At 40.4% G+C, this 27,398-nt stretch overlaps 1 protein-coding gene across 29 annotated transcripts in view; it reads left to right on the top strand.

Annotated features, from left to right (window-relative positions):
* Positions 1-27,398, top strand: part of ANK2 (ankyrin 2) — a 290,860-nt gene that overhangs the window by 8,945 nt on the left and 254,517 nt on the right. For 16 of the 29 annotated variants that reach the window (XM_089691841.1, XM_089691840.1, XM_089691838.1 and 13 more), the window contains exon 1: positions 19,971-20,198. The exons of 7 other annotated variants lie outside the window; for them this stretch is intronic. In XM_089691841.1, coding sequence (XP_089547967.1) covers positions 20,064-20,198 — 135 coding nt within the window. In that variant the 5' untranslated portion in view covers positions 19,971-20,063. Of the gene's footprint in view, positions 1-19,969; positions 20,199-27,398 lie in introns of those variants that run through there. 6 more of the 29 variants (XM_089691833.1, XM_089691839.1, XM_089691837.1 and 3 more) reach the window with 1 other exon arrangement.

Raw genomic sequence — 27,398 nt, 5'->3', positions numbered from 1 at the left:
TCCCTGGTGTACATCTATAAAGCCTGTCATCATGTGCCCTGATTTCTGGAGACGGAGGGAGATGAAGGGTGGGGTTTGACTGATGGTTTATTGTTCCCTACTGTTCAGTCCCAGGTGAAATTAGTATGTCATTTTCTTGTGGAACATTTGCATAACAACTTAATTTCTGTCAGCTCTCTATTATACATGGTTAGTAGAAAAAAAAACACATTGTCATGTCATTTCATCATAATATGAGAAATAAAAAGGTATGTTCATATAAAAAAGAGTTCTATGAAAAAGAAAACAGAACTGTGTATGGCCATTACTTTCTGTTGTCATCCTTTTCTGACTGGAGAAGGGCTGGCATGGTGATCCATGCTTTTTTACTGCAAGGAAACCTATCAGATGGAAGCTACATGGTTGCCATTTGTGACCTCTTTCTGAAAACGCTAGTGACTCAGAATGTTTTGGAACCAGTGGGTCAGCATGACATCTAAGAAACTAATATTTCCAAAAGACAATCAGTGCCTGTTTATATATTTCTCTCAGCACATTTCTTTTAATCTTTTAACTGTATCTTTGTACAGTTGTCCTTTAGTTATTCTCCCAGTCCCTTGATTGCCTCCACTAGGACAAATACGTGCTTTTAGGTTCCAATTCAGTAAGTTTCTCTGTGCGGCCAACTTTACCTTTGCCCTGATTAAGGTGTCCGTTTATGACACAGAGAATAGCTGCGATTCAACGGATCTCAGCTATTCTCTGGTCATTCACAGTTTACGACACTCAGGAGATCATGTCAGCCCTTCACTGGAGATCTGTGTTCTCCCTCCAGATTCTCCAGCCCAGAGCTGGAGAATCAGAGGGACCGCAAACTAAGCAGAGATAATTTACCTCTGTTTAGTAAACTGATCTTTTACTGTAATCTCACGAGATTATAGTAAAATGAGCCGTTTTTCAGAGTTTGTAGACCGTTCTCCAGCGTTTGGAGACCGTTCTCCCTTCGTTCGGAGAACTGCTTCATAAACTGCATTCACAGGAGAACTGTGTTCTCCGAGAATGCCGGAGAACTGAGCAGCGATCTATTACCGCTGGTTCATAAACGGACACCTTAAGCTCTCTTCAATGTGCTGCCCCACCCAAAGCTTCACAGCTTTTCTCCAAAAAACAGACGCTTCATGCTCCACATGTTGACTCCATTCTTTCCTATGGTAAATCCATATTTGAAGCAACCCCCATAGGCCACCATGAGCATGCTAGTAAAGATCACTGGATCAGGGCTGAAGTATCTGTCCTAGTGGGAGGAACTCAGAGGAGTTGGGGGGGAATTTATTAAAGGTCAATTGTACAAGTGAATATAAACCTTCTAGAGAGTTCCTAATTTGTTTAATACAGGTACTTGTATAGCGCTGTCAATTTACACAGTGCTTTACATATATTGTACATCCATATCAGCCTCTAACCCTCAAGGAGCATACAATCTAAGATCCCTAACTCACATTCACATTCTAGGGCCAATATAGACAGAAGTCAGTTGGAGTGTGGGAGGAAACCCATGCAGGCACAGGGAGAACATGCAAACTCCAGGCAGGTAGTGTCGTGGTTGGGATTCGAATCGACAACCCTAGTGCTGCTAGGCAGAAGTGCTACACTGTACTGCCCATGTTACTTTCCAATGGATGATTGTCACCACTGAAGTAGATATTTAAAAATCAAACCATAATTCCTTGGTTAAAAGCAAATCTTATGCAACATATTTCAACCTCCCAGGTCCTTATCAAATCTTGGAGGAATATAGCTTTGAATTAGACCTAACTTTTGAAATTAACATGGTTTGGTAATATGAAGGAACATGTGGATTAAGCACTATGGAGAATTTTTTGGAAGCAGCTGATTATGGATGAGCTAGTCAGATTTATATGAATGATTTACTATTGAGGTAGTTGTTGCTGTTGTTGATGTGATGTTGGCCATTTGAAGATAACACGTGGCTTTTGAGACACTGTAGACTTCCTCAGTACATTGAACCCTCGTTTCATTTTGAACAAACTCCTAAAATGTTAGACGTGTAAAATGCTTATACACTAAGGCTAGCCGCAGTTGGAGTGAGGTCACCTCATGAAGTAAGTTCATCAGGCCAGGTCAACAAGCTGAAATATCTTGGTAAGCATTTGTTCTCTTCTCTGAGGTATACCTATAAATGGAACGCCGATCCTCACACAAGCTGCCTGATTCAGTTGTGTATGGAAATCTTAAAATAGAATTTAAAGCAGAACTTTTTTTCTTTTTGGAAACAGTTAGGTTATAACCCTTGTCATTTTTGTTTTTTGCTATCAGTGTCCAATTGGGGAGATTTCCCTTCACTGCTTGTCCCTTAGCCAAAACAGGAGATGAGAGGAAATAACTCCCAAAGTGAGGGAACCCTGGTTGTCACCAGAGCTAGTGTCCCCATTGGAGGAAATAACCTCCAAAGTGAGTGAACCCTGGCTGTCACCAGAACTAGTGTCCCCAATGGAGGAAATAACCCCCAAAGTGAGTGAACCCTGGCTGTCACCAGAACTAGTGTCCCCATTGGAGGAAATAACCTCCAAAGTGAGTGAACCCTGGCTGTCACCAGAACTAGTGTCCCCATTGGAGGAAATAACCTCTAAAGTGAGGGAACTCTGGCTGTCACCAGAACTAGTGTCCCCATTGGAGGAAATAACTTCCAAAGTGAGGGAACCCTGGTTGTCACCAGAACTAGTGTCCCCATTGAAAGATTCCCCCTCTATGCCTGTTCTGGTGGCAACCCAAATCGGGATTTTATTTCACTTTTATCCTTGGTGATAGAGGTAAACAGAAGAAGTGGAGAGCGTGAATTTCCCTAACGGGAGCACAGACAGCAATAAAAGACTGACAGGTGTTCTAATTCTTCTTTGCTCTATCCAAAACAAAAAAACTTTTGCCTTTAGTTATTCTTTAATTTGTAATTTAGTTTTTCTGTATCTTTAAGATATACATTTTGTAATGTCAGTGTGATTTGCATATTCTAAGAATAATTTCATATAGAAAGGTTAAAAATGATAAATACATGCAAATTGCTTCACCAGTTTCCATGGAACTTGAGAACAACAGTTTATAGTAGGAGCTGTGAAACAAACCATAAATCCATCTTATTTCAGGCTTCTATATCGACTTTCAAGAAATATCTATGGTTTCATGGATAGGAAAATGGTGCCCAACTGAACTCTTCTTTTACTACTGGAAATTACATGGTGTCCTCTAAATGGAAATAATGTCATTTTGTAAGGTAGATTAAATAGATTGCAAGTTCTTAGAAAGGAAATCTGTTCACCTTTCTGCTCAGCTGTGTATTCTCAGGAGAATATACTTTTTTCACCATTTCATTTATCAGATGTCTGTCACAATTACATACCGAGGCATAAATGTATGTGAACAGTAAATAAATGTTTTCTCAGAAAGCACACAAAGTCATGGTTTGAGCCCCGTCCGACCTAAGAGAAGATAGCTGAACAGCTTGTCCTTCAGTAGTCCAAGTCCAGCTAACGTATTAATTTGAGAAGCCAGATTACCAAATGTTCAGACACTTTTTTACTTTCTTACATGTTGCCTTGTCTGATTTTATGGGTCATTGCCAGACATTTGGTAGTGAGCCAGCACACATTTTAATTACAAAATGTAATCTGTTCAGCTTTCCTTAACACTGATTACAGTACAACAGGCATTGCCCAATAGTTGCTATCTCTACCACTCATATTTCTGATAGGCAGAACACTGCCTACCTGCTAGGATCTATTTTTAGAAAAACACATTTTTTTTTTCTCGCTCATTGCATCTGGTATAAATTATTATGGATTGTAAAATTATATTTAATTGCTAAAAGTTGAAATTGGATTGGATTTAATTTGTAACTGCGCTAAGCTAAACTTCACATGTGCCTGTGTCACTATAACCATCAAAAGGATGCATGTTTTTCATTTTTTTTATGAACTGCAGCAAAAGAAAAAGGATTTACACAGTTACCATAGGCAACAAAGACAGTTCTTTTTACTGTTTGATAAATGTGACCGCATGCTGTTAAAGCAGAACTAAACCCTGCTATGCTTTACAGACAAGGAAGCTGCCACCTTAGTCATGGTGCTTCACATGTGATCAGTTATGACACCAGCCATTTGATGGCTTGACAGGTCGATTGAGAGCAGAAGCAGCTGTGACTGTTATCATTCATGCAATGCCTTGAAAGCAACTGTTTTGGGAAACCGTTAAATCATTGTGTTTAGTTCCACCTTTAATAAATAAAGGTTATATGTTGGATGTCGTTGCAGCTATGAACATAGCGCTCAATTGTTAAAAATTAAAACCCAGACAGGCTGTATATGTCATGTTATATTTTTTGTAAGAACATAACATACCATTTGAGAAATGTGACCTTTCATGTAATTGGCTGTAGACCGTATAATTTCTTGGTGGTTTGTATTGTAACATTTCAGCAATTAAATTCTACTACAAACTCCTGTTTGTATAAAGTATTTATGATCTCCATATGTTTGTGTGATCTCAGTATGTCTATTTGCTCTGGTTTCCTTCCCTAACCCAAAGTTTAAGGGTAGATTATCTTCTACTGTACCTTAAAGGAAAACGAAACCCTCCTATCCTTTACAGCCAAGGAAGCTGCCATCTTAGCCTGTTTGATCTGCACTTGCCGTGGTGCTGCACATGTGATAAGTTTTGACACCAGCCATTTGATGACATTTTTCTTGAGAGCACAAGCATCTGCGTCAGTTATAATTCAAGGCATGCCCTTGACTATGAGGCTACGTTCACACTAGCTCTGTCAGCAGGCATCAGACAGGCGTTTGGGAAGCATTTTTAATGCTTCTCAAATGCCTATGAAAATTCTGCACATGGCAGCACACAGTGCTGTTCACACGGAAGCAATAGCATTGCGGCAAAACTGACGCCTCGTGTCCAGTCATGAGGAGTTGAAGCCTCCCATTCAAGTCTATGGTGCCGCTCCGCTAACGCCTGGTTGGCGTTTGCGGTGCGGTTGCGATGCGGTTGTGGAGCATTAATACCATTTACCTTCATTATAGGAGTTTGTGGTGCGGTTTTAACGCTTGGCAAACGCCTATCAACCGCTTCAAAATCGAGCATAGGGCGTTTTGGGAGCATTTGAGGAGCGTTAAAAACTCTTCACAAACGCCTGTCTAACGCTATAGGGGCGTTTGCCAAGAGTTAGAAATAAAGTCAAGTGTGAACGAGCCCCAATTGTGTTGGTAAACTGTTAAATCAATGAGTTTATTTCCATTGTAAGGAACTTGACCTGTGTGCAGGGCTGGACAATAAAGTGGTTGAAAACCCTTACATGTACTCAGTAAAGTGACTGGCCTCAGGTGATACACAGAGATTAAACAAATCCTCCTACATCAGTTGTACATGTCTTTCTGCAGTCTTTTCTTCGCTGCATCCATTCAAAGTGCTGGATATATAAAGTTTATCTGAGAGTTCAGAAAAAAAGGGCAGGGAGCTTAAGTTATGCAGGCCATAGATGGGTCGAAAATCGGCCGATTTTTCGGCCGAAAATAAAATCGGCCGATTTTCAGATCGTTAGTGGGCTATTTGTTCGGCCGTTTTTCGGTATTTTGGCCGTTTTTTTTAATCGGGAAAGTTGGAAAAAAAATCTGCGCATGAGCAGTGACCTGCAAGAGGAAGACAAAAAGAAGAAAAAGAAGAAGAGGAAGAAGAAGAGGATGAAGAAGAAGAAGAGGATGATGATGAAGAAAAAAGAAGAGGATGATGATGAAGAAGAGGATGATGATGAAGAAAAAGAAGAGGATGATGATGATGATGAAGAAGAAGAAGAAGAGGATGATGATGACGAAGAAGAAGAGGATGATGATGATGATGAAGAAGATGATGATGAAGAAAAAGAAGAGGATGATGAAGAAGAAGAGGATGATGATGATGATGATGAAGAAGAAGAGGATGATGATGATGAAGAAGAAGAGGATGATGATGATGAAGAAAAGAAGAAGAGGATGATGATGAAGAAGTAGAAGAAGAAGAGGATGATGAAGAGGTAGAAGAAGATGAAGAAGAGGATGATGATGAAGAAATAGAAGAAGATGAAGAAGAGGATGATGATGAAGTAGAAGAAGAAGAGGATGATGATGATGAAGAAGAAGAAGATGATGATGATGAAGAAGTAGAAGAAGAGGATGATGATGAAGAAGTAGAAGAAGAGGATGATGATGAAGAAGTAGAAGAAGAGGATGATGATGATGAAGTAGAAGAAGAAGAGGATGATGATGATGAAGTAGAAGAAGAAGAGGATGATGATGATGAAGTAGAAGAAGAAGAGGATGATGATGATGAAGTAGAAGAAGAAGAGGATGATGATGATGAAGTAGAAGAAGAAGAGGATGATGATGAAGAAGAAGAAGAAGAGGATGATGATGAAGAAGGATGAAAAATAAGAGGAATTCCAGTCCGGCAAAAAGTGTCTCTGCAGAGAGCTCCGCTATTTCTTTGACAGTTCTTTGACAGTTCCTTGACATTTACAGAGGTTGCAACATTGTATCTATTTGTTTCCGAATAAAAACATCTGTATCCTAAATGGATACAAATAGATACATTGTTGCAACCTCTGTAAATGTCAAGGAACTGTCAAAGAAATAGCAGAGCTCTCTGCAGGGACACTTTTTGCCGGCTGCAGACGGGATGAAAATCGGCCGATTTTTTTTACCATTGGTGGTAACGTCGGCCACTTGAACGACCGATTTTTTGTTTTTTTAAAAGAAAAATCGGCCGATTTTTGAACCATCTATGGCCTGCATTACTCCTCAGTGAGGAGATCTCTGAGAGCTGATTGGAGATAAGAAACACACTCCTTCCACACAGCTCACAGGAACAGAGCTGAGGCTGTCAGCCTGCTGGAGATCCCTCCCCTGTCACCATTTTTCTCAAGTTGTCAGGAAAACCTGTCAGAGGTGACTCATGCTGATGGCAGAGAAACAAAGCATCAGACAGAAATAACACATAGTGCTCTTAAAGTGTTACTAAACCCAGGACCCTGCATCCACTATATCTGGTCTCCCACAGTACATAGAACATGGAAATGCAATTATTTTAGTAAATATAAACTGCTAAATACCTTTTCTCATCAGATGTTAGAGCAGTATTGTGGCTTCTATCAGTGTCCAGCCCAGCACTAGCTAAAGCTTGTAGGAGAAGTTGTGTTACTGCTCTAGGAGGATGCCAAACCCCTGATCTCTGTCTGACCAGTTCTGATTGGCCCTTTGCTGATCACATGCAATCTCCCAAGAAAAAGCAAAAAAACCTATCTAGCAATACACACCAAACTGAGCATGTGCAAATGCCTAAGGTTCAGTCTATCTTATCAGGAGATAAGAGGTGGTCACTTGAAAAAGGGGAGGAACAGAAAAGTGAAGATCAGCTGCCTTTTTACACAATGCAGGGGATTAAATCTGTTAATTGTCTAAGTGTACGTATTTATGTTCACAGGAAGGACAAAGCATATCTAGACATCGTTGTTTTGACCTATCATGGTGGAAACAATCACAGCATTTTCAAGCCTGTCCAGTCAAAAGTCTTTGGTTCTGCCGGTACCTATAGACATGAAGTTGTTGTCCAATCCATGCACAATCTCATGTCTATGACAGCATTATTTGTGAATTAACAATGTTTTTGTTCTACATACTTTTTTTTTTTTTTTTTTAATATAGCCTTGTTTTTTATTTTCTCATTGCCTACATCCAGGGATGGACTGACAACTCATGGGGCCCCCGGGCAATAGGGGATCATGGGGCCCCTGTGTCCTTGGCCAAACTCAAAAAAGCCTATGAAAAAGGTACCAGGGGCATCTCATGGGGCCCCCTACTGACTCCGGGCCCTTGGGCAGTGCCTGAGTTTCCAAATGATCAGTCCGCCCCTGCCTACATCTATACTTCACCACACATCACCTCTCATAACCAGGAAACTTTATCATGACTCCTTAATATCACACTGTAAATACTGGAGAATTTAGCAGAGATGCTGGAAAAGGTAAATGCACTGCAGTGATCCGGAAAGGCAAACATACAATGTAGGGAGTAAAATGTACAGTGTGCGTGTTGTATTTTTAAGACTGGCGATGTAAAATGTTTCTGTTCTGTGGAGACAATGACGATCTGAGTCATAAGGATTTAGCTTCTCCAGCATTTATCAAAAACCCCTGGAGCATTTCTGTGACTTCCAATCAAGTGATTATGTCTGCACAGCTGAGGTACTCCCTTTGTTCGTTGTATAAAATACAGAGAACTGCCATTTATTTAGTAGTCTCTTCACCCGGCAAATACCACTGAAACATTCACCTTTCTTTTCATGTGATGGCAGGCAGTGCTTTCATTTACACTGTACAAACTTTATTCCCGCGAATGTCAATTACTGAGTTTATGGCAACATTTTTCTAAAAATAAGAAATGTTTAGGGATTTTGGTCTCAAGCTTACTATGGACCTCAGAGGAAAGTCGTTTTTTTTTTTTTAAGGACAATCTGTCCCTCCTCATGGCAAACAGTCTGTAGCACACTCTGTACAAAAGTCAGATTGGCTTTTCCGAGGGTGCGTTGTAGACAGTCTGACACTAGATTATCAGCAGGAGCACTAGAGATCGGAACAGTTTTTTCACCTATCTGTTAACTTCTCCAATAATCACTAGCCAATGTGCAGTCTTTCTCAGCCATTAGATTGTCACCCAGTCTGGCAAGAATAGAGCCAGATCAGGTGATTGAATCTCATGTGTGTGGGTACCATAAGGCTGGCCATATGTGATATTTGCCTAACTGTGGCATCTGCATATCCGCTGCATGAGATGCCAATAGCATCTCTTGCAGCAGATGTGCAGATGCCACAGTTAGGCAGTGTACAGGTTAACTCAATAACCATCATTTTTAATGACAGATCTGCCTATGGACACTCTCAAGTTTAGAATATTAATAAAAAATAATTATAATACATTTCCTATTTAGACTAGACAGTAGAACAAAGTTTAAAGTGGTATTAAACCCCAAAGCAAACAATTATTACGGCTCATGTACACCGTAGCTGGTAAACTCACGTTTAGGAGCTGTTCAGCCTTTTTTTCAGCAGCCCCTGAACTCACCCTAATGTTTTCCTATGTGTCCATGTACACATTGCCGTTTACAGTAGTTTCAGGCATTTGAGTTTACAGTTGTTTTTTTGAACGCAGAAAACTTGCGTTCAGCAGCGATTTTATCAGCGTTTCAGACGCAAAACGCGGCTAAACGTGGCAAGTCGCGTTTATAAGCGTTTACATTTGAAATTTTTTCTTAACTCTTCCAGTTCCCAATGGTGTCCAGAGCTTTTTTCATCATGAAAAATGCATGCAAAGCGTTTTCAAGGTACTCAAATGGACAAAACACTGAACACAAGATATTCCAACCAAGCTTGTCACACATTGTAATGACCAATTCACACCTCAGACCACTCCCACCCTTGGAAACAAAAGATATGTTAATAGAATTCACACCTCAAATTCCTCATGAAGACCCCCTGCCAGGTGGCCTTAATGACTCACTCCACCAGACACCTATCCCACCCTTGGAAACAAAAGAAATGTTAATGAGCAACTCACACCTAAGCTAATTTCAACACATACTGCTGTCTCTGCTTCTGCTCTCTGTATTTCTCTGAAACAGTCTGAAATAGTTAATAATTTACCACTTTTCAGTGCATTCTGGGCATTTGGGAGGTTCTCCTGTGCTTAACTTTAAAAAATGCTTCTAAACGCAAACACGCATAAACGCGCATATACGCGGTATGCAAACGTGTCTATACAGATGTTTTTTAACCTACGTTTTCCAGCAGTCAGTTTCCATTGTTCAGAAGTGTCCTGTGTACATGGGGCCTTATAATGCAACTTACCAATTCTTGAGTATGATTGCTGCATTCATTTTCTTTTTATTTTCATCTGGTGATCCAGACAGAAAGTCTATTGTTTTTCAACAGAACAAGCTGTCCTACAAATGTATCAGTTAAGAGTGTTAAGACAAATAAATTATCCATGTCAGGGGTGCTTGCAGTGGTCAGCTTTTATTTATTTATTCATTGATGTAAAACCTTTATTCCTAAAGAAAAAAAAACTTGCTGTAATCGCTTGTGCACTTGCAGTGTGAGCTGGCTTGGCTTCCATTTGTTAGGCTGCTTTCACACCAATGCATTTTTTTAGAGCTTTTTGCTTTTTGTAGAAACGCACTACAGTCCATTTAACATGGTTTCCTATGGAACATGTTCACATCTATGCTTTTTTGAGCTGCTGCGTTTTTGGAAAGGGTCAGGAACTTTTTTAAAAGCAAAAAGCAGCATTTTTGCCACTATAGAGTTCAAAGAAAATCGGCTGACCAAGTGATAATGTTCACCCCATATAACAGGTGAAACTTCTGTTCCTTCCAGGTCACGGCTCATGCGCATAGTCTTTTCGGAAAAACGATCGTACGATTTGATCATCATTGAATCGAAAATCGGTCATTTTTCATAAATTTTCCAACATGCTCGTTCACCGAAAAGGGGAGAAACCACAAATATCGGCCGGTGCCACTGAGCCACTAACAGAGCGAAAATCAGCCGATTATTCTTAGGTCCGATTTTCGGACGAAATATCGGCCGAATTTCGACCCATGTATGGCCGGCCTTAGTGTATCTCAGGCAGCCCATAGATGGATCAGGTTTTTCTCATTCAGCTGTAGACTGACTTCTGTACAACCTCCCTGCCCACACATAGATCGAAATTCAGCAGATCCATGCTGAACCAGCTGCATTTCGATCCATGTATGGCCAGCTGAAATCTGCTACTCCATTTAACACTCTCCTCCCCCAGACTGACAATGCTGCTGTCCAAAGGTGCCTCATGTGCTCCTTCATCCAGAGTGGGAGCACTCTAATATAGGGGGTGTGTTACTGGTCAGAGCACCAGATATATACAGAGGAAAAGCCTAAAAAAGAAACTGAATGCAGTCACCATGTCTATGGACTGCTAAGCTGCAGTATTTATTTATTTCAGGTACTTATATAGAGCTGTCAATTTGCGCAGCACCTTACATATATATTTTACAGTCACATCAGGCCCTAACCCTCAAGGGGTGTACAATCTAAGGTCCCTAACTCACATTCATACATATACTTGGGCCAATTTAGACAGGATCTAATTCACCTACCAGCATGTCTTTGGAGTGTGGGAGGAAACTACAGGCACAGGGAGAACATGCAAACTCCAGGTAGGTGGTGCCACAGTTGGGATTTGAACCAGCAACCCTAGTACTGCCAGGTGGGAGTGCTAACCATTTAGCCACTGTGCTGCCCATATATTACAATTTTAGTTTCAGGTTTAATACCACTTCAAGACTGATGCTAGGCATTCTTTATATTGTGTTCATATTAGAACACAACCAATAGCCAGACATTGACTCTTATGAAGAATGCATAGGCTAGCAATTAGGTAGGTAAACAACCTCATCAGATAGAAATCTTTTATTTCATTCCATGGTATGCTGCTCTGGATGGTAATAAACACAACATAATACACACATGCAGTGCAGTAATCCTGCCTCCCTTGTGCATCGTGACACAGTTTGTCCTGCACTTTATTTTTTCTGTGCTTTTCCCTTCTGGATTAGTGGACAACACAGGATCCTCTAATCTCTGTGACCAGATGGATCTGCATTTTACTGTTTCTTTTCTTAGCTTCTTGCTCAGATCATGCCTGACTCTACTCCCCATTAGCATTTCAAACATAGTTTATTCCTTCCTCATAACCCTTTTTTTAATTGTAATGTTTGTACTGCAAAGCAAGAAAACGTCATAAAAATGAGAGCATTATGGGATCGCTGACGACATGTCAGGATTGTTATTCCACTTGTACAAATGTATAATGTTGCATTACCTATACACACTTACCCCACAGTCACATTGTTGACTTACAGTGAAGTTGCACGATTTCAAAGTCGGGTGACCTGCCGATTTCAGGTGCGATTTTCAAGACATCTGACACATATATCTATACAAATCACACCAAAAGTAGCGCATGCACTACTTTAGAAATCGGTGCGTCTCTGACCAAGTCAGAACCGCACTGATATGACAGCTGTAATAGTGGACAATAGGGTGCGACTTGGCATACAATTTGCAAGTCACATAGCATGTAAATCGCATTGCAAGTCGCATCTGATGTGACCAGGGTGGTAAGCCACCATAGATGGATCGAATTTTGGCCGGTTCATCAGGATCTGTGTGAAATTCTATCCATCTATGAGCAGGCTGGTTGTACTGAAGTTGATCCATCAATCAACTTCAGTACAATCAGCCTGTCAGTTTTTTGCATGTGGTCACCATCATTAGCTATGGTCTCTAGCCGTGATCATTGTGTTCTGCTGGCAAGGAAGGCTCCCCGCTGTCAGAATGCAGTAGTCAATGTTGGTGGGGGAATCAAGTGATTTTTTTTCCTTCCACCCATGGTAAATGGAAAGAAAATTGTTTAATCTATGGCTAGCCTTGGTAGTGCTTATGTGTGAACAATGTAGTGTGCTAATAAGAAAGCATCTTGTCTGTCACATTCCATCTATTATCACAGGGCATTTCTCTAGTGCATGTCTATTTTCCAATGCATTGTCCTTTAGGCCTGGTTCACACTAATGCGACTTCTGAAGCGACTTGAGTTGCACACAATTGCATGACAAGGGAATCTCATTGTTATCAATTATGCCCCTTCTAATCAAAATGACTCAGAACAGTGCGATTTTGGAAGATTCCTGCACTACTTTGATGCGACTTACAGCGCGACTTAGACCCATACAATATGCATCAAATTCACACCACATAATCGCACTGCAAATCACATCAATTTCACATTGCAGTATAGTGAACTGAGCCTTGATTCTGCTAAAAATCCTTTGAGTTTGTAGATTGTGATGTTCTGAAATCGCAAGCAGTGTTATCAGCTTTTCCCAGTTTAACAAACACCAGTCACATGCTCTATTGTATCTGTGGAAAAGCAGCGCACTGATCCTAGGCTGTGCACTTCTGATTTGGACTAGAGAACACCACCCCTAAACTAAGGAGATGAGGAGAGGAAGATGTGTTCTGTAATCCACATCAGAAGTATGCAATCTAGGAGGACAATGCTACTTCTCCCTTGATACCATAAAGTGAGTGAGTGTTGTCACCTTAGGACAGGAAGTGTGTGATTACTAGGATTACCAGGTAAAAACAAAGGAAAAAAAGCCTAAAAACCAAAGCAGCCACCTCATCTAAAGACTGATAAGCAGCAATATTGAATTTCTGTTCTTTGCAATGCAAACTTGAAATAGACACTTTAGAGGAGATCTACTAAAACTGCATGGCACAAAATCTGGTGCAGCTCTGCAGAGGAACCAATCAGCTTCCAGGTTTTATTGTCAAACCTTAATTGAACAAGCTGAAGTTAGAAGCTGTTTGGCTAACATGCACAGCTGCACCAGATTCTGAATGCACCAGTTTTAGTAAATCTCCCCTGTAGATTCCTATTGTATGCTATGGACAACACAATATTTTTCCTAAAACTATCATTTTTAAGCATAAGACCCTTTTTTTTCATTAATGCCCATATTCAGGCCACATTTGACCTCCCTCCACCTTACCCTCCTCCCACTTCCCTCTTTATGTGACATTATCGCCTGCTAAGTTTCCTCTCCATCCCAAAAGGATCCTGGACAGACTATAGGAAATGTCCACATTGACATGACTTGACATGTGACCATGGATTTAGGTTTAGGGTGTCCAGATTTGTCCTACGGACACTGCTGAGCACGCAATGTGGTAAAAGGCCAATCACAGCAGCCTTTTACCACATGATCAGCTGTGTCCAATGACACAGCAGATCACCGGTAAATGCAGTTGCCGGTTATCAACTGCACTTCCCTCACGCTGTCAGAGCGTGAGGAAGGTACTGCTGATAACTGGCAATTGTCAGAGGACAGATTGGCACCGATTATCAGGGCACTGATGATCAGTGCCCAGCAGTGCCACCCACCAGTGCCGCCCACTTGTGTCCAGCAGTGCCACCCACTTGTACCTATTAATGCCATCCACCTGTGCCCATCAGTGCCTCGAAGTGCCACCTACCTGTGTCCAGCAGTGCCACCCATCAGTGCCGCCCATCAGTGCTGTCCAGCAGTGCCACCCATCAGTGCTGCCAGTCAGTGCCCAGCATCACCGCCAGTCAGTGCCGTCAGTCAGTGCCACCCATCATTGCCCATCAGTGCTGCCTATCAGTGCCCATCATTGTTGCATATCAGTGCAGCAGCATCAGTGCCGCCTCATCAGTGCCAATTCATCAGTGCCGCCTATCAGTGCTGCTTATCTATGCCACCTCATCAGTGCCGCCTATCAGTGCTGCCTATCAGTGCAGCCTCATCAACGCACACCAGTGAAGGAGAAAAATTACCGGTTTGCAAAATTTTATAATATTAACAAAGAAAAACTTTTTTTTTTTCAAAATGTTTGCACTTTTTTGTTTATAGCGCAAAAAATAAAACAACCAGTGGTGATTAAATACCACCAAAAAAAAACTATATCTGTGAGAAAAAAATGATAAAAATGTCATATGGGTACAATGTTGCATGACCGCACAATTGTCATTCAAAGTGTGACAGCGCTGAAAGCTGAAAATTGGCCTGGGCACGAAGGGGGCATAAGTGCCCGGTAGGCAAGTGGTTAAAAACTGTTTTTGCATTTCACAGAAAACAAATAACCTATCACAAAAACATACATCTGCCTAAAGGTACTTTAAAGGATTAGCTACAAAACAGCTTAAAAATGTAGGTTTTAAAAAAAATCCTTTTTTTTTTGGATATTGTCATAGGAAGATGGAATTGAGAAAAACATATTATATGTGTTAACTTTATCATTGTTACACCTTTGGGATACGCACAAATGGGTGCGATTCGACTATCATGCATCACTTCTTGCAACATATATAGAAAAGTATAGTTATTTAATTTGAACCGGTTTAGAGTTGTTGGTAGAAACATTTAAAAAGTAAGGAACCCTTTGAAATGAGAGAGATATGTGTGGGTTACCTGTTATGTAATGACTGCCTATACGCCTCAGAAGCAAACACGGGAATTGGGTGTTGCTAGGATACGGTGTGTTCGCATTGTTGGAAACCACGGTGTATTGAATCAGCTAATTATACTGAAAAGATGGTGTTAGCAAATATCTGTGGTCAGTTGTCAGCTAAGAAAGATTTTATCAGACTTTCTCCTGTCAACCTACATATGGGCTATCCCAGAATTTCAGGTCTGAGAGATATTGCTCAAGTATCAAACAGCCAATATGAAAGATGTGTTTCTGTAAGGGCAGCATGTGCATGCCTATGTGTTGCAGTATGACTGCTTCTATTGTCTGGTGCAGATCGGGCTACCTCGCCTTAAAGCAGTTCTAAAGGCTTTATTTTTATTTTTTGAATAACAAATATGTTATACTTACTTGCTCTGTGCAGTTGTTTTGCACAGAGCAGGTAAGAGCAGCCCCAATCCTCTTCTTTTTGGGTCTCCTGCCAACACTCCTGGTTCCTCACCCTTCCTGAATGCCTGCAATAGCAAGCCTTTTGATATGGGGGCACTCAAGCAGGCTTGCTCCTGAGCCACACTCCTGTGAATAGCCCTTGTCATGCACACACAAAGCGCAGGTCGGCCCCATCCACACTCTCTCCTCGTTGGCTCACTGGCCATGATTGACTGTCCTGTGTGAGAGAGACCCCAGAGAGCCACCACTCCAATGCACATCGCTGGAAATCGAGCTCAGGTAATTATAAGGGGGGGCTGCATATTGAATGCATTAAGGTAAAAAACATTCTGCCTTTAGGAGCACTTTAAAGTGACTGTTGACCACAACAGTTGGACAAACCATGACTCTGATCTGCTTGTTCTATATTGTGGAGATTCACTCAAATGTAGTGCTTTCCGTCAACTCCAGTCCAGCCAGGCAAGTACATTTTCAGGGTTTTTGGCCTATTTTTGTTTAAAAGTAACATTCTAAACAACTCACAAGTTTACCCCCACAGGGTTACCAGCATCACTGTGACAGAACATAAATTCTACAGCCTCCTGGCTTCTGCATAGTACTTGAAGCCTTTCTCTGCAAAGATTCCCCACATTGTCTCAGTCAGCTTTGTGGCAAATGAAATGCCCACCTGGACTGCACAGGCTCCTGTCTAATGACCCACAGTTACTTAATACCTCTCAGGCATCAGCCTGGTCAGATGGCCTTTCCTTAAGGCCCGGACACACTCCTCTAGTGCCTGTTCACACACGTTTCTTGTGCAGTAACTTGTCTCCAGGGGAAAGAGCCTTGACTAAAAAGTATGTGGTCTCCAGTAAGCTGTGGACACGGGCTAAGAAGCTTCATCCCTCCCAAGACTCTTTGAAGCCTCCATACTCCAAAACCGAATTTAGGAATTGCCAGTCCCAGAGAAAACTGCGAAACCAGTTTTCACCATTCAGAATAGACATCCTGAAGCTTCTCAAACTGCATTAGTGACCCTGTGTGACATATATGCTTTCTGTCTTCTGACACTGTAACAAGGCACAGCCCTGTCACAATAAATATATAATTTTATTTTTATATATATATATATATATATATATATATATACAGTACATATCCACACACATACTCTTTATTACTTGTGTACTCTTTTTCAACTTTTACAGAACTTAAACCAATAGATTTCCCACCACAGTAAATAAATTCTTCTTCAGATCTGCACACCTCTGCTTCCCAATCTCTCCTCCATCAATTATTGAACTCTTTTCTTCTACCTCAAATAAATAAAAGGCCTTTGTGTCAGGAATCATTGTGATAGTCTTTAGTTAGTTATAAAAAGAAAAAAAACATACTGCTATCTGTGAAACTGCATTTTGCTTAGTGACTGCAGGTATAATGTAGAGTACCATGGACAACTGTTATCCATGTCTACTATATGGTGATAAAGGCATTAGCTCATCATATTTGCTGCCATGCAATTTTTCTGTTTTTTTTTAAACAATAGTAAAATGCATGCAAATGAGAAAATCCATTGTTTTAATGTAGGATGCTTTGTACCAGTTACCGGTAATTGCATTGTTGTACATTGGAAAAAAAAAAGTTCTGCATGTTGCATTTTTTTTTTTACATAGACCTTCCCTTTGTCAAATACAGAAATGTAACGTGTTCTGGTGTGAACAAGCCTTCTATTGTTCAAATAAAGCTTTCTTTTTGCAACCCATGCAAAGACAAAACTGTTGTTTGAATGCAGCTTAAGTATTTCCATGTTTTATAATCTGACCTCAGTGTTTATGTGCAAATCATCAAAATACGTAGAAAACGGGGAGATAACAATACCTAGAACACTTTTGGCAGTCAAAGCTTTCTTACGTGAGAGCACTGGACTTGAACCATCTCTTTCAAGAGGAGCAAGTTTGTCAGTCACTGCTGCATTAAATTAAGCTGTACTGGAGTACAGAACCATGAAGGAAAATTCAGAGGTCATTCATTGCTCTAAAAATAATCACTATCGTGTCACAATTGCATTATCAGGATATGTCAATTGTTTCCACCACAGAACCAGCAATTAACCATTTCAGTGGATGAATACTTTTTTTTTAACTTTATTATCTCCTAGGCAAATATTTTTTAATCAATAAAGTGTTTGTTGTTTAGCGTCATGCATGAGCCATACCTGTAAGTACGGATCATTCTTACATGATATATTGCTTTCTTTAAAATGGAGCTAGACTCATGTACCTATATCCTTCAAATAGTGTGACAAGATTGATTTGTTGGCACCTACAGTAGGCATTATGAAGCTTTTATTTTGCATGGGCGCACTTGGACATCTATTCTACATCAGCCATATTGGTAAATTAATCTATCAATGGATATTACTTCATTTCTCTGGACTCCCCCCACTCCCCTTCCTTATAACAGTGATCAGAGGTAGAAGGCAGTTTCTGGCTATAATGATATAACATTTCTCATAAGCTTCTGTGAGCATAGAAGAAAGAGGCATCCCTAGGTACTGTCCCATGTGACTAAGCCTAGCCATGCACTTTAAAGCAGAACTAAAGTCCTGCTTTCAAAAATTGTGAGCAGGCAGGCCCTTTATTATGGTAGAGACAGCCCCCCACCCTTCTACAGCCTCCCCTTACACTTACCTGAGCCCAATCTTGATCCAATGCTGTGTACGAGAGCACTGGCTTAGACACAGCAGTCGGAGTCAATGGCTGTCCAGCACAGCCAGTGAGGAAGGAGCAGGGAGTAGGGCCGAGCCGTGTTCTATGTGTTTATGGACACACAGGGCCAGCTTTGGAGTGAGCCCAAATGAGTGCCCCCATAACAAGTGTCTTACTATGGTGGGCACTCGGCAGGAGAGAGGAGCCAGGAACACTGACGGGGGACCTGAGAAGAGAAAAATCAGGGCTGCTCTGGGCAAAACCATTGCACAGAGCAGATAAGTATAACATGTTTGTTATTTTAAAGAAAAAAATGGGTTTACAATTCCTTTAAATGTACAACACTTAATTCAGATGTGCCATGAAGGAGCCAATAGTGGAACTACATTGTAGTACTGTTATGCCATGCAGTCCTTATAGTGATCGTTGTAGAACCAATTAGCAATATGCAATACCATTGGGTTTACTATGGTAGATGTATATTAGAATTAACATTTATTCTCATTATTTTCTGTTGTTCTGCAAAGGAATAGATACTAGACATTGATGAGGATGATGGCAACAGTTATTGTACCGTTGTGTCCTATTTTACTGTGTAATTGGTACATACAGAGATTATAAAAATCACATTAAGCCTCGGTTCACACTGATGTGGTGGGCAATTTGCAGCGGTTTCTGCACGAATTCCGCACTGCATCACAATTGCACTCCGTTCATGCGAACCGCTGCTGGTGTGTATGTTAAGTTAACAACACCCCGAAATCGGTCTCCAAAATGCGGTGTGATGTGCAGAATGGGATCGCATAGGTGTGAATACGCATGCAATCTGATTCTAGTGCATACCAAAAAAGGGTCCTGCACCTTTTTGGTGCGGGTGCGGTGCGATTTGAGTCATACAAAATTGTATGGCTCAAATCGCACCACACAGAATTCGCATGTGATTTGCACAGGAATGCGGTGCGGTTCCTGTGCGAATCACATGCGATATGCCGCACCGCACAAGTGTAAACCAAGGCTAAATGATGAAGCATACCATATACTGTAACATTTTTTTGCAAGCAGAACAAGCATCATTTAGATTCATCCAAATCAAAAAGGGTAAGGTAATGTAAATGTAATACTCAAATACATATTTCATAAACTTTGTTGAATTTACATTTTATACAATCTACCAGATTTATTTTGCTTACTATGTTGAGTGCTAATACATGCTTGTAGTAGGTGTGGGGTTTTAAGGTTTAGAATATTATTCATTATGTGAATACTTAAATCAAAAGAATAGCAATACCTTTGACCAAATATATTACATTTATTTTACTTTAAAAAATTTGCATTCATTTGCACATAGATGAGTCGTATGTGGCAGTCCATTACAGATTCTGATACTGGGATGTGGGAATGTAATACATCAGTAACATTCATTACATAAGCAGAAAGGCAGTGAGTACAGAAAAAAAATGAACAACATGGCACACAGTCAGTAATTCAATAGACCTCACATGTAGGGCAGAGGCATTTCATACTCCATGTGCTGAGAAGACTGGCTGTGTACTGAAAGGCAGCCCCCTCCTAGCCCTCATTTACATGCATAACTGGCCTAGTAGGTGTAAAAATAGTCAGGCCGTGCCTGAATTGGAAATGGTCACTGTATGATGTCTGCAGTTGTTAGAGATGAATTCCACAAGTGATTCTAGAATGCAGAGGGATAGACTGCACAGGGGAACTTGTGGACTACAGCATAGAGAAGAAGCCCCGTTTGTCTGGATTGCATGTGGATGACTGACACTGCTGATAACCACATAGCTTAGGGCAGGAGAGTTATGGGCAATGCAGCGCTCTGCCAGACCTGTCACACTGGAAAATCAATTGGTCATGTTGGGAATATCACAGAGCTAGAGAAAATACTTGACTATTATGGATACGTCAGTGAAGAAAGCTCAGAGCAGGATGTAATGGTAAGTGCTTTTTTATGTAGAGGGAATAGCTGTAATTATCAATTTCATCATGAGATAGATAGATAGATAGATAGATAGATAGATAGATAGATAGATAGATAGATAGATAGATAGATAGCAGTGATAGACTGGTTGGACGTGGCTGACCGTTTTGTAGATCCTGTAAAGAATACAATTCTCCATGAGCTGAACATTGATTTGTTTTGCAGAACTCTCTTACCTTCTCCTGAAAACCTTTAGAGAAGGTAGAAGCCTAGGTTACATTGGAACAAATAATTAATGTACCACATTAATCCAGGTTCATATATTCATATACATTTGCAGTATACAGTATATAAGATGCATACCACTGTGTGTGAATTCTTTAAAGTACATTTTTGCATGTCATAGCAATGAGTTGCACCTGCAATATTACATATAAAGTCTTGATCTTGATCCAGCACTGTGACTGAGAGCGGTGGTTCTGCTCTCTCTCTCCTCAGAGGACATGGATGCAGCAATGGAAGCTATTGGCTCCTGCTGCCATGAATCAGATTTTTGTGATGAGGAATCGAGGCTGTGCTGCGCCGTGTGTGTCAGTAGACACACACAGTCCGGCTTTTGATTGAGCCCGCAGGAGTGCCCCCATAGCAGGAAAGGGAGAAGGAGCAGAAAGTGCTGGCAAGGGACCCCAGAAAAGGAGGTTAGCACAGAGCAGGTAAGTATGACAGGCTTGTTATGAAAAAAAAATTTAATTAGATTAAAAAAAAAAAAAAAAAAAAAAAATATATATATATATATATATATATATATATATATATATATACAGTCATGGCCAAAAATATTTACACCCCTGCATTTCTGTCAGATAATGCACCACTTCACCCAGAAAATTGTTGCAATTACAAGTGTTTAGGGATTCTCATGTTTAGTTCTTTTGTTTGTATTGGTATGACACAAACAAGTGGAGAAAAAAATGCTAATGTTCCTCTGTTCACTGTGCGCAACATTGTAAAGAAGTTTATAGCCCAAGGTGCTATCGCTAATCTCCCTGGAAGTGGATGAAAGAGAAAAACTGATCAACGAGTGCAGCAAAGGATTGTTCGAATCACATGAACCTCGATCAACTTCCAAATTCAAGCTGACCTTCGGGCATGGGGAACAACTGTGTCAGCTCGCACTATATGTCACAATCTGAATGAAAAGGCATGCTATGGTGGGAGACCCAGGAGGACCCCACTGCTTACACATAAATATAAAAAAAGCCACATTGGAGTTTGCCAAAACTTGCCTGATGAAGCCAAAATCCTTTTGGGAGATTGTGCTGTGGACAGACGAAACAAAATTAAAGCTTTTTGGTAAAGCCCATCATTCTACTGTTTTCAGAAAAAGAAATGAGGTCTTTAAAGAAAAGAATACAGTTCCTACAGTCAAACATGGTGGAGGTTCATGGATGTTTTGGGGTTGCTTTGCTGCTTCAGGCACTGTATGTCTTGGCTGTGTGCATGGCATTATGAAATCTGAAGACTACCAAAGAATTCTGGGGTGCAATGTACGGCCTAGCATCAGAAAATTGGGTCTCCGTCAGAGGTCATGGGTCTTACAGCAGGACAATGACCCAAAGCACACGTCAAAAAGCACCCAGAAATGGTTTCAGACAAAGCACTGGAGAGTACTGAACTGGCCAGCAATGAGCCCAGATCTCAATCCCATGGAGCACCTGTGGAGAGATCAGTTGGGAAAAGGAACCCTTCCAATCTGAGAGACCTGGAGCAGTTGGCGAAAGAAGAGTGGTCCATAATTCCAGTAGAGAGGTGTAAGAAACTCATTGATGGTTACAGGAAGCAATTGATTTCAGTTATTTTTTCCAAGGGTGTTCTACCAAGTATTGAATTGAAGGTGCCAATAATTATTCCCAGTCCATTTTTTGGTGTTTTGGGTGAAATGTGTCAGATTTGGCTTTTTGTTTCTGCACTTGTTTGTGTCATACCAATACAAACAACAGAAATAAACATGAGCATGCCTAAATATTTGTAATTTCAACAATTTTATGGGCAAAGTGCTGCATTATCTGACAGAAATGCAGGGGTGTCAATATTTTTGGCCATAATACATGTATATATAACTATTCAGTCACTTTAAACACTGTAATATTAATACTTTGTAAAAAAAATTACAATTTATAATTTCCAATAGTCTTATTCAAATTTACAAAGCTATAAAAATCAAAGGAAAATAATATTTTCCAGTAATTGCTCAAGAAATTTCAACAGTAATTGCTGGTAATTATTGGCCAGCATTCTTTTATGTTTTGCACATTCTTTATGATTTAATAACAATACATTCTAATTCAGGGATTTCTAAGTCACAGCATTAATTCATGGATATTTAAAGAGCATAAAAACAAACACATACACAACAAGCTACCTGTAGAAACCTATGCCCAAGACCAAAAACAATATGTGAGAGAGGTGGGTTGTAAAATTGAGAGGTTTACAAACTAAATGTTGCAAATTTCCAGCGAGATTCCATATATATATATATATATATATATATATATATATATAGCAATGCTAAACCTTTAAAGCAGAACTCCAAAAATAACAAGATAAACATGAATAGCCTATTAAAAGATAAAATAACAAAAACAACTTCTGCTCAAATATTCATCTTTAATTCAGAAATGTCTCAGCAGTACTGTTTTCTGCCGCTAGATGTACTCAGTTTAATAGCCAGAATCATTCAACCCATTCAACCCATCTGAGCCCAGGTCATCCTGCACCTGCCCCATTCTGTTATTAGACAGTGAAAGGAGAAGAAACACAGTGATGGACTTAACTCCCTGTCACTCTGCTTTCTCTTCCTATCAGCATGCTTCTTGTCAGTACAAAAACTGATTGTCTCTCCGTGCTGCAGCTTACATTCCAAATATGATGTACAGGGACTGCTGATACCATGTCCAGAGATGCCCCTGGTACCTTTTTCATAGGCTTTTTTGAGTTTGGGCAAGGACACAGGGGCCCCATGATCCCCTATTGCCCGGGGGCCCCATGTGTTGTCAGTCCTCCCCTGACCATGTCATGTTTAAGTACTTACATGGCTTGCAATTTAAAAATGCATTTAATGATGTATTAGGTAGCTAATACAAAGCTACTTTAATTTGTGTTTATTATGTCTAAATATAGTTCAATTTTAAGTTAAAGAAATCAGATTGAGTTAACTTTTACTCATTGTCCTTTGTTTTCTATAGAATAAACCTTGAAATCTATCTCTTTCACGGTGCTATTTACAGTCAAATGAACACCCACAAAACTAATCCAACAGTTTATTTTGAGAATGTGTGAGCAAACTCCAGGCAAATATGGTCCTGATAAGGCAGTGGTTCTCAACCTTCCTAATGCCGCGACCCTTTAATACAGTTCCTCATGTTGTGGTGACCCCCAACCATAAAATTATTTGCCCAGTAATTATAATTCATGAAGTGTCATTTTACATCCAATACTACTGCTTTCAGCACAGTAGCTGCTTTCAACACAGTAGTTGCTTTCTACACAGTAGCTGCTTTCTACACAGTAGCTGCTCATTACACATCGGAAATATGTGTTTTCCCGATGGTCTTAGGTGACCACTGTGAAAGGGTCATTCGACCCCCAAAGGGGTTGCGACCCACAGGTTGAGAACCACTGTGATAAGGCCTCATATACACTGCTGCTCCTAAACGTGAGTTTAGGAGCTTTTGGTATTTTTTGCCAAAGCCCCTGAACTCAACTTAATAAAAGCCTATGGGGGAGAGTAACTAAAACTGGTGAACTCAGAATCTGGTACAGTGGTGTATGGTAGTCAATCAGCTTCTAAATTCAGCTTGTTCAATTAAGCTTTGGCAATAAAACCTGGAAGCTGATTGGTTTCTATGTAGAGCTGCACCAGATTTTTCACTCAGTTTTAGTAAATACACCTCTATGCATCTATATACACATAGACTTTTTTCAGAGATTAGGAGCAGCAGAGTTTAGGAGCAGTTAAACGTCCCTCTGGTGAATCCAGAAGAATAACGTTCAGTAGAGGAATGTTTGGCCAGAAACGTGTGTAAATGTGCCTCGTTTAGCACTTGGGCGTTTATTCATTTTAATGTCAAGTACTCTGGAAAAAAAAAATTAATAAACTTCCAAGCGCTAAACGTTCTTTCTGCTGCCAGTAGAGTAAATGTCTATGGCAGTTCTGGTGTACATGTAGTCTAAGGGTTGAACCTCAGATCTCCATCCCACAAGGCACCATTGTGTTACTCACCATTCACTAGCGATGTAGTGTTCACACATATGTTAGAAGGGAATCAGTATTTGTCCTATGTTAATGTATGTGATATATTATTACTCATATACTCAAAAGTTGGATATTTTAAGCTGCTTGTGATTACACCGGATGCATTGTTCATTCCTTACTTTCAAATCTTTAAGAACATAAGGAAAATAGATTTGGTTAACTAACTTCTGTACTATTCTGAAGTGAAGCAAAAGATGTAAAAATATACTGCGAGACATTAGTAAACACAGAACAAAATATATGATGATCAGGTTATGAAGATTGCTATTTCACATTCTCAGGAAATACTGGCTTTGGGCCTAAGCATGTAAATGTAATATTACACCAGGGGTGAGTGAAAACATTGTACGTAAGACACGTTAACTACATGACTGAATAAGTGGCATGTCAAGTATACTTGGCCTTCCATCAGACCTGAACAGGCTGTTCTGTAATATTCAGCCCAAACTGTGTGACTGGATCTTACTAGCCCCAGCAGTTCCAAACGCAACAACACACACTGATCCCACTATGTTGGTGTCCTCTGAGGTCTCGGGGATTGGAGGACATTTTTGTACTAAAGTGGATCTATAGACAGAAAATTAAGTCCTGCTGCATCACTTCAGGCTGTCCCATTTTGCAGGTATACAGTGACCCACTAACAGAGCGCAAATCGCCCAATTATTCTTAGTTCCGATTTTTGGATGAAAAATCGGACTAATTTTGCTCCATGTATGACCGGCCTTAGAGAGATTTTTTTTACCCTCACTTCCGGTTCTGGGGACAACTTCCTTTACTAGACAAGAAGTGAGGGAAGCTCTCCAACAGAGCCTCCGATGGCAGTAAAACCCGCGGAGAGTTTTAATCCTTTCCCACTCTTTTAAAACTGAAAAGGGTTTGGGGTATAAAAAACTCTTTAAAGTGGTTCCAAAGCCTTAAGGTTTTTCCCCTTATTGCATTCCATGTATTAAGGTGAAAAATGTTCTGTGCTGCAGGATCCCCCCCAGCCCCCCTTATACTTAGCTGAGCCTGATCCCATCCAGCGATGTGCACAAGAGCAGCAGCTCTCACCGCTGTCTCCCTCCTCCCTGGGCACATTGTTAGCAGTGAGAGCCATTGGCAATCAAATGCTGTGCTCAGCCAGTGGGTGGGTGGGGTCAAGCTGCCTGCTCTGTGTCAATGGATGCAGACAGGGCGGCCCGGGAGCGAGCCCGTACAGGTACCCCCATGGAAAGCAGCTTTCAATGGGGGCACCCGCTGAAGAGGAAAAGCCTGGAGCACCAGCGGGGGACTCCAGAAGAGGAGGATCTGGGATGTTCGGTGCAATACCTGGTGTGTATGCCATGTTTGTTGCTTTAGTAAAAAATAATAAAATAAACGAAGGTATAATGTCACTTTAACATTACTACATACTCAGGTGTGGAATATCAGAAAAGGTACCTGTTCTTGGATTGGTTATCAGTTTTAAGAAAAGCTTAGAAAGTGGATACTAAATGGTGCGTCATCAGCTTATGTGGTGTCCAGATTATAGAACTAATAATTGAGTCCTAATGATCAATGTGCTCATGTTATTTTCTGCCTGAAGGCTTGTTTAATGACAGTGGCTGTAGCATGCCTAATTCAATGGAAACAAAACACTAATGCTTCATTCCAGGTGACCCCCAGGTGACTTTCAGCACAACTTGCCCCAACCAGTGTAGAACACTACGTGACTTTGTTACCTATGGAAGACCATATGCTAATGTCTGCTAATCCTTTTTTCATGTGAGCACCCTGCCTCATTTATGTAGGACATGAACAAAATGAAACCCTTACTGTATATGCATATAAACAGTGACATTCGAAAATATTTTGATATTTTCATTTAAAATATGCCTTAGTTATAGCTCATCATTGGGTTCTATAAAATATCACATTTTAACAGCCCTGCAGATTTTGCAGTAATCTATATACAAAATTATTGCCTAACCTGACATAGGGTCGGAGCTTTTGTTCATGCTTCAAACCTACTCTGCAACAGAATGCCACACATACATAGTAAAAGTTTACCATTTCTTTACATGTACCATGCAGGGAGAGGCAGGACATTGTTTCTATCACAAAACAAAGTGTAGGTTTTCTAAAATGGTTAAGGCTAGGTTCACACCTATGCAGGTTACGCTTGACCCATTTCTGCATTGCATTTTGCAATGCTTTCTGTTTTTGCACCTGCATTTTTTTATGTGGTTTTGTATGCGTTTTGTGGGGTTTTTTTGCACTTTAATTTTATTTTTCTTCTTGCTATGCAGATTTAAAACACATCAAAAACGCAGCAAAAATGCAATACATGCTTTTTTGCAGCGTTTCCATTGAAGTATATATAACCGAAAATGCAACTTTTTGCATTAAAAAAAGTCCCTGACCCTTTCCAAAAAACACAGTGGGTGAAAACACAGAGATGTGAATATGTCCCATATGAAATCATGTTAAATGGACTGTACTGCGTTTCTGCAAAACGCTGCAGAAAACGGTTAGGGTAAGGCCTGGTTGCGTGTTGCAACCTGCTGGGAAAAACAAAAGTCCTTGACCGTTATCAAAATTGCAGCAGCTGAAATTGCATAGATGTGAACATGTCCCATAGGAAACCATGTTTAATGGACTGTAGTTTGTTTCTGCAAAATGCAAAAAGCGCAAAAAAAAAGGATAGGTGTGAACCAGACCTTGTACTGATTCTGGCATTGAAAGGACATGAAAAGGGTCACATGTGCAGCCTAACTATTTTATGCCCTTTAGCTAGCAATTTATTGGAATTGTTAAATAGTTTAGTACAAGAGCTAAAGCAGAATATCAAGATTCAGCTGGCATAAATGGCTTGGACTTGCTTATGCTAGTTTAGAATCCAGTAGGAGTAGCAATGCAGTGACTCATATCTTGTGAGATGAG

This window comes from Staurois parvus, unplaced genomic scaffold, assembly GCF_062004578.1.
Source record: "Staurois parvus isolate SC_StPar_1 unplaced genomic scaffold, SC_StPar_1.0 ptg000572l, whole genome shotgun sequence".
Classification (NCBI taxonomy): domain Eukaryota; kingdom Metazoa; phylum Chordata; class Amphibia; order Anura; family Ranidae; genus Staurois; species Staurois parvus.
The sequence above is the reverse complement of the archived record's forward strand: the minus strand, read 5'-3'. Positions and strand labels throughout refer to the sequence as shown.